This window comes from Callorhinus ursinus, unplaced genomic scaffold (genome assembly GCF_003265705.2).
Source record: "Callorhinus ursinus isolate GAN/ISIS: 27379988/994484 unplaced genomic scaffold, GSC_fseal_2.0 scaffold10, whole genome shotgun sequence".
In the NCBI taxonomy this organism is placed as follows: domain Eukaryota; kingdom Metazoa; phylum Chordata; class Mammalia; order Carnivora; family Otariidae; genus Callorhinus; species Callorhinus ursinus.
Genome location: NW_027397072.1, coordinates 52,122,791 through 52,130,822, shown reverse-complemented (window position 1 = coordinate 52,130,822; position 8,032 = coordinate 52,122,791). Strand labels below are relative to the sequence as shown.

At 42.1% G+C, this 8,032-nt stretch overlaps 1 protein-coding gene and 1 long non-coding RNA gene across 10 annotated transcripts in view; one reads left to right on the top strand and one right to left on the bottom strand.

The window, feature by feature from the left end:
• Positions 1 to 3,427: 3,427 nt before the first annotated feature.
• Positions 3,428 to 6,516, bottom strand: LOC141373601 (uncharacterized). Its single transcript, XR_012379780.1, has 3 exons — positions 6,357 to 6,516; positions 4,605 to 4,727; positions 3,428 to 3,490 (listed from the first exon to the last, which is right to left on the bottom strand). It is a non-coding gene; the product is annotated as an uncharacterized lncRNA (long non-coding RNA).
• Positions 5,046 to 8,032, top strand: part of ZNF638 (zinc finger protein 638) — a 129,820-nt gene continuing 126,833 nt past the window's right edge. For 4 of the 9 annotated variants that reach the window (XM_073897556.1, XM_073897550.1, XM_073897555.1 and 1 more), the window contains exon 1: positions 5,048 to 5,195. In XM_073897556.1, the coding sequence (XP_073753657.1) occupies positions 5,080 to 5,195 (116 nt within the window). In that variant the 5' untranslated portion in view covers positions 5,048 to 5,079. Of the gene's footprint in view, positions 5,196 to 8,032 lie in introns of all 9 variants that reach the window. The other 5 variants (XM_073897551.1, XM_073897553.1, XM_073897554.1 and 2 more) reach the window with 3 other exon arrangements.

The window sequence follows — 8,032 nt, the reverse complement described above, 5'->3', positions numbered from 1 at the left end:
TTTCTTTCTTTCTTTCTTTCTTTCTTTCTTTCTTTCTTTCTTTCTTTTACTTTCTTTCTTTCTTTCTCTTCCTTCCTTCCTTTCTTTCAAGATTTTTATTTATTTATTATTTGACAGGGAGAGAGATAGTGAGAGAGGGAAGACAAGCAGGGGGAGCGGGAAAGGGAGAAGCAGGCTTCCCGCCGAGCAGGGAGCCCGATGTGGGCTCTATCCCAGAACTCCGGGATCATGACCGGAGCCAAAGGCAGACGCTTAACGACTGAGCCACTCAGGTGCCCCAAGACAGTTTCTTTCTAAGAGGAATCCTGGTGCCAATTAATACTACATTTCCTCCTTATTATACTCAACAGTGTATGTTTATTTATGTACACTTATCAGCATTCCCAAACTCATCTGAATTCTACTTTTCTCTTTATTTTGGATGTACTTTCCCATTTACGAATGCAGCCCAGGCTTCCCACTTTAATAAACACCTTCCAAATTATCAGGTACTTGAGGTATTTCCAGTTTCATTTTTCATTATAAAGAGTGGTGCTATAAACATTTAGTGAAAATTGTTTTTCTCGCTTGGATTGTTTTGAGGGAATATATTCCCAAATGTAGATTATGGGACAAACATGAAAAATCTATAGATTTTGTGCTTGCCTCAGTATGTTCATCAACAGTTGTCCTAATAAGTAATTTTATCAACTTATGAGTTTAGCCATTTTGTTTAGCTCTGCCAACATTCTCCTTTGTGATTTTCAATTAACCTCACAGCGAAGCTAATCATTTCCCCAAAATTTACTTATCTGAGTATATCCCATATTCCATGTATGGGATATTTGGTCATATACTTTGACCTCTTGTCCAGTTAAGTCTGGGTGCTGATTTTTTTTAACACCTTTATTGAGATATAATTCACATACCATACAATTAATCCATTGAAAGTGTACAATTCAATGAATTTTAGTATATTCAGAGAGCTATGCAATCATCTCCACAACAAATTTTAGAACATTTCATTACCTTAAAAAGAAACCCTATACCTCTAGCCTTTACCCCATAATCCCTCCATCCCACCCCAGACATAGACAACCACGAATCTTTCTGTTTCTATAGATTTGCTTATTGTGGACATTTCATATAAATGGAATCACATAATACGTGGTCCTTAATGACTGGCTTCTTTCACTTAGCATAACGATTTCAAGGTTCATCCAACTTATAGCATGTATCAGTCCTTCACTCCTTTTTATTGCCAAATAACATCCCATTATATAGTTATATCACATTTCTTTATCCATTCATCAGTTGATGGGCATGTAGGTTGTCTCCACTTTTTGTCTATTATGAATAATTTTGCTACAAACATTCATGTACAAGTTTTTGTGTGGATATGTTTTGGGGTATGTATGTAGGAGGGCAATTGCTGGGTCATACGGTCAGTAACTCTTTGTTTCACTGAGGAACTGCCAGAGTGTTTTCCAAGTGACTGCATCATTTTACATTCCCACCAGTAGCATATTAGGGTTCTGATTTCTTCACATTCTTGCTGCATTAGTTTTCTAGGGCTGCCAAAACAAAATACCACAGGCTGGGCATCTTAAACAACAGAAATTTATTTTCTCATAGTTCTGGAGGCTGCAAGTTCTGGATCAAGGTGTCAACAAGTTTGGTTTTTCCTGAGGTTTCTCTCCTTGGCTTACAGATAGTCACATTATTGTTGTGTGCTCACATAGCCTTTTCTATGTGTAGCCATGTATGTCTCTAGTGTCTCTTCCTTTTTTTTTTAAGATTTTATTTATTTATTTGACAAAGAGAGACACAGTGAGAGAGGGAACACAAGCAGGGGGAGTGGGAGGAGAAGCAGGCTTCCCGTGGAGCAGGTAGCCCGATGCGGGGCTCGATCCCAGGACCCCGGGACCATGACCTGAGCCGAAGGCAGACGCTTAACGACTGAGCCACTCAGGCGCCCTCTTCCTTTTTTTTAAGCCTACCAGTCACATTAGATTAGGGCCCCAACCTTATGACCTCATTTCATCTTAATTACCTCTCTAAAGGTCTTATCTCCAAATACAGTCACATTGGGGGTTAGGGCCTCAATGTATGAATTTGGGAGGACATAAGTCAGTTCATAACACCTGCCAGCTGCTATAGACTGAAAAAAAAAATTCATATGTTGAAACCTAATCCCCAATGTGATGGTATTTGGAGGTGGGACTTTTGGGAGATGATTAGGTCATAAAGGTGGAGCCTTCATGCATGGTATTAGTACCCTTTAAAAGAGACCCCAGAGAGTCTCCTCACCCCATCTGCCATGTGGTGAGAAAACAGACAGTTTTGAACCAGGGAGCAGATCTTCACCAGACACAGAATCTGCCCAGTGCCTTGAATTTGGACTTCCCAGCTTTCAGAACTGTGAGGAAGAAATGTTTGTTGTTTAAGCCATCCAGGCTATGATAGTTTTGTTATAGCAACTCAAACAGACTAAGACACCAACATTTGTTATTATCTGTCTTTTTGATTATAGCCATTCTGGTGGGTGTGAGGTGATATCTCATTGTGGTGTTGATTTTTGTTTTGTTGATGGCTACTGACACTATAAACATCTTTGCATGTGTTTATTTGGCATTTGGATATCTTCTTTGGAGAATTATCGGATCATATCCTTTGCTCTGATTTATTTCTTTATCATAACATATATTATTTTTATTGTAGATTATCTTCATTATGGATCAATTGTATAGATATCAAACATACTAGAAGGAAACATGGAAGAATCTTTTTTTTTAATTTTTTATTGTTATGTTAATCACCATATATTACATAATTTGTTTTGGTGTAGTGTTCCATGATTCATTGTTTGTTCATAACACCCAGTGCTCCATGCAGAATGTGCCCTCTTTTTTTTTTTTTAAAGATTTTATTTATTTATTTGAGAGAGAGAGAATGAGAGATAGAGAGCACGAGAGGGAAGAGGGTCAGAGGGAGAAGCAGACTCCCCGCTGAGCAGGGAGCCCGATGTGGGACTCGATCCCGGGACTCCGGGATCATGACCCGAGCCGAAGTCAGTTGCTCAACCAACTGAGCCACCCAGGCACCCAGAATGTGCCCTCTTTAATACCCATCACCAGGCTAACCCATCCCCCTACCCTCCTCCCCTCTAGAACCCTCAGTTTGTTTTTCAGAGTCCATCATCTCTCCTGGTTCGTCTCCCCCTCTGACTTACTCCCCTTCATTCTTCCTCTCCTGCTATCTTCTTCTTTTTCTTTTTTCTTAAAATATGTTGCGTTATTTGTTTCAGAAGTACAGATCTGTGATTCAACAGTCCTACACAATTCACAGCGCTCACCGTAGCACATATCTTCCCCAATGTCTATCACCCAGCCACCCCATCCCTCCCACCCCCGACCACTCCAGCAACCCTCAGTTTGTTCCTGAGATTAAGAATTAACATGGAAGAATCTTAATTTGGGGGTAGTTACAGACTTTCTAAGATGAAAAAAACCTAGAAACATAAATAAAAATCAATTAATGTGACTATATGAAAATAAACAATTCATTGCAAAAAATACAATAAACAAAACCAAAAGACAAGGTGAGGGAAAGATAAACAATTTACTCACAATGGACTAATTTTATTTATATGTAGAGAGGGATAGATAAATAAACAAGTTTATTCATTTATATATATTATATATATATCCCCAACAATAAAGAAAAAAAAAGACCAACAGTTGAACAGAAAAATGGGCGAAGGATATGAGCAGACAGTTCACAGAATGGCAATTTTTGAAAATTAAGTTTGATAACATACTGTATAGAGATATGTGAGGAAACAGACACCCTGATAAATTGCTGTGGGAGCATAAACTGACACAAATTGTATGGAGAGCAGTGTGGCAACATTTATCAGAATTTTTAAAGTCCATACCTTAGGATCTAGCCTTCAACACCTAGCTATTTAGCCTAGACAGACATTTGTTCACATGCCAAATGGCTATAAATGAGAATATAACTACTGACTGTAGCACTGTTTGTAAAAGCAAAAGAATGGGAAAAACTTGAAACAATAATTTGATGAAATACTATGCAATCAGCACAAATAATAAAAGCTGTCCAAAATATAATGTTGTGAAGAAAACCAAGGTGGCAAAACTGTGTAGAGTACCGAGGGGGGGGCGGTGAGGAGATTGGGCGAAGAGTATGTATATATATAACATACACAGCATATATATTACACATATATTTACTGCACAGAGTGTTTTTGAAAGGACATACAACAAATTAGTTAGCAGTGATATACTAACAGGAAAGAAAATTGGGGGAGGGGGAGGTGCCAATGGATAATGGAATTTTCTTTTCATTGTATATCATGTATTTTTGATGCTGTTGAAATATTTAACTGTCGTGCATATTATCTGGATGTCATTAAGAAAAAAAGAAAACCAAAAAGATGCATGCACTGTTCTCCACTGTGAATCCTGGCTACAAGTATTGCAGAGTAACAAGCCTTTTAGTTCTCTCCTAGCAGAATCCCCCCCATCCCCTTCCCACATACCCCCACTGCAAAACATGACTTTTGATTTTGGAATGCATCTCATGAGGGCTCTCCTAGTTACCTGTTTTCTTATCTGCTCCTCCACCCGACTGATTGGGAAATCCCTGAAAGCAGGGACTGTTTCTCATTCCCGTGCGTCTCCAAACACTGTGGCTGGTGTTCCATGAACAGCGGACGAAGAAGTCTAAAAAGAGAAAGAAAGAGACCCTGCAAAATCAAAAGTGTGTCCCGAACATCTCAGACTCTCACAGATCTTTTATCTGCGGAATGTGCGTCTCCTGCCCTCTCCACACGAGTCCAAGGCGGGGGACTCAGAAACCTGGACGGCTCCCGGCGGGTGGTCTAGGACCTCTCAGCGGACAGCGTCGCTGAGCTGCCGGGCCTCTCGCGCCCCGCCCCCGGCTTCCCGCGCTCCGCGCCCATTGGCCCTCCTCGGGGGTGGGCGGGCCGCGCCGGGGAGCCTTGTGCCGGGTGGCGGAAGAGGCGGCGTGTGCCCAGCTCTGGGAGCAGCTCTGGTGCTGTGGGAGCCGCCGGCGATGCCCCGGGATCCGGTTCCTGCCGGGGCTACAACCCGGGCTGCAGCTGCGGATACGGCGCCGAGTTTGGTCTCCGCGACCACAGCAGCTCGGCGGGCTTCGGACCATCTGAAGCGGTGAGCGCTTCCTTTGCCCCCTGGGCTCCCTGCCCTACTGCGTCCTCTGCGGCTATTTGGCAGTGGGTGGGCTGGCGAGGGCCGGCGGGCCGGCAGGGTCCGTGCCAAGGCATCCTCGTGTCACGGGGTTCGGGTCCAAATTCCGCTTCTCCTCCTCACACCCCCCCCCTACTGTCACTCTCCGAGTAGGCCGGTCTTAAGCGCTGCGCAAGTTGTGTGTGCGGAGGCTCCAGACGGTCAGCGAATAGCCGTGGGACGCCTCACGGGCACTTGTCGCTCGGCTTCGCGGTCCCAGCAGCTCTTTCCCGGGTCTGGACAGGCTCTGTGGACGCGGCGCTTTGCGGGCGGGTCTTGGGAGAGCACGATTAAGTAAACGATCCTTTACACTGTAGGGACACGGCGCCGTGGTGATGAGGAGTTTTCAAAATAAGAGAAAGAGATCCGACGAGCTGGAGCTCTTTTTAAAGATTGCCCTTTAAAAAAAATCACTTTGTAGTAGTGCATAGTACGCTGTATCTCATCCAAAAGTAGTTTTTGATCTCAGGGTAGTAGTCGTTTGAATGCAACATTGACACTTTTGTTCCTTAAATAATGGGTTTGAGCTTTCTTATTTTAGAGTAATAGATTTCTTTTTTTTTTTTTTAAGATTTTATTTATTTATTTGACAGAGAGATAGAGAGAGAGCACAAAAGTAGGCAGAGTGGCCTCCTCTGCTGAGCAGGGAGCCGGACATGGGGCTCGATTCCAGGACCCTGGGATCATGACCTGAGCCGAAGGCAGCCGCTTAACCGACTGAACCACTCAGGCGCCCTAGAGTAATAGATTTCTTAATGAAGGGAATTTCTCAAAGTACAGAAAAGAAAAACCATGGATAGTGTTTTGAGTCATCAAAAAAAAATTTTTTTTTTTGAGTCATCAGTTTTGAGCGATTTTGCTTTTCCAGTTTGCTTAGGTTTGCTTTCACCCACAACTACATACCCAGGTTCCAGACTTTGGAATGGTGTAAATAGCGCGTGCGGCCCCGCCCCCAGCCCACTTGACAGCCGCGGGGATTCTGCCACGCCCCGGAGCCTAGCGCTGCCTGCGGACACCCGCCGGGCCCGGCTGTTTATTGCAGGGATTTGTACATTCCAAGAGTCCCCAGAAAGGCGAGCTGCATACCTGTTAGGATACCGGTCACATCCCAGTCGGGGGAAGGGGGGCGGGGGGCCGAGCTGCTCTCCGTAGCAGCATGAGCTCCTTTCCCCCGGTGGCCCGAGTCTACGTCCCGTCCTCTCGCTGGAGCAGACTCACACGACGCGTGTTAAGTGAATTGCTCTGACAGCCCCGTATCGGTACTGTACTGCCCTCTCCCAATCTTTGTGGCCTTTGTGCGAGCCGAGAGAGGAGAATGATAGACATTTTGCAGAACGGAACGTTCAGTGTTCTGTCATGCATTCTTGGCGCTCCTTTCCAGATCTAAGCTCTGGTGACATTGTTTCAGCTTGCTCTGCTCTTTCCCAAGACCCCGTTTATTGGTTTGAGTTGAAAAGGAGTGTCTATTTCTTATTCCTTAAGGATTAGGGAAAGGAATTCCTGGCTTGAGAAAAAGGTGCTGGAATTTAGTTGCTAGGATCGGAAGCTTATGGATTTTTTAAAAATGAGAGCATATGGGAGATTGGAGAATACTGTAATTATTGTTCTTATTAGGGTGTTGGAAAATAAAAATGTTGCTCTCTTTTATTAAATAGGAAAAGTGTAAGTACTTTAAATACATCCTTTTACAATTGTGAATGTTGCTGTGAATTGTCTTGTAAAATCAAAAGGCACCCTTAATTCATCTTTTTTGTATATCCTTTTTTTGCATATGCTTAAAGGACTTGGGTAGTGTTTTGCTGTCCCTAGTCATCATGATTCTTAGTAACTTCTTATTTGAACTTTTAAGTGGTTTTTTTTTTTTGAAACAAGGGTGCCTTTTTAATTGCAATCAAATATATATTTTTTTGAACTTTAAGTGTACTTTAGAGAGGGGAGTTGAGTGAGCTATCACATGCCGTGATTCTTTACCTTTTGCCTCTGGGGGCGTTTTGTGGTGGTGAGGAAAACTTACTCAGTTTTTTGGTCTATGAGAAGAGTATGGTTTAAAGAATTTGTTGGCATTGCTCTTTTTTAAGAAAGTTATATTACGTTTCTTATGATTTCTTCAATTTTATAATATGCTGTATCTCATCCAAAAATAGTTTTTAATGTCAGGGTAATCGTTTGAATGCAACACCCACACTTAGTTTCCTAAATAATAAGTTTGAGCTTTCTTAATTTATGTTTATGCACTTTCTTTTATTAAGGAAATTTTACAAAATACAGAAAACTAAAAGAAAAACCCATGTACAGTGTTTTGAGTCATCAATTTTGAAAGATTATTTTTTCCCAGTTTACTTAGGCCTGCTTTGACCCACAACTACATATTCAGGTTCCAAATTTTGAGTGGTGTTAAATTATGGTGTTGAGTATGCAACTTCAGGGAGTGTGGGGCTTATTGGTTGTGTTAAAAATTTTATTTTTCTCCATTGAAATGTCAGCACCAGCAGAAACTTTTATGGCATTTTCTCCTTTAAGATATGGAGGTGATGACAAAAATGCTTTAATAATTTTGAATATTGTAACTAACGGGAAATACTGTGACTTTTAGAATGACATTAAATTGGAAGGCTTTGAGAACTCGAGTCTGCCATTTTTCAGTGATGTGTCATTGCTAAGAGTTCTTTTTTCCCCTTTCTCTGAAGCCTCTACATTTTTTGCAGCATTCATGTAAGAGCTATGGTTTTAATGTCAAGGTTCAATAGCCTCTTTTTTGACTT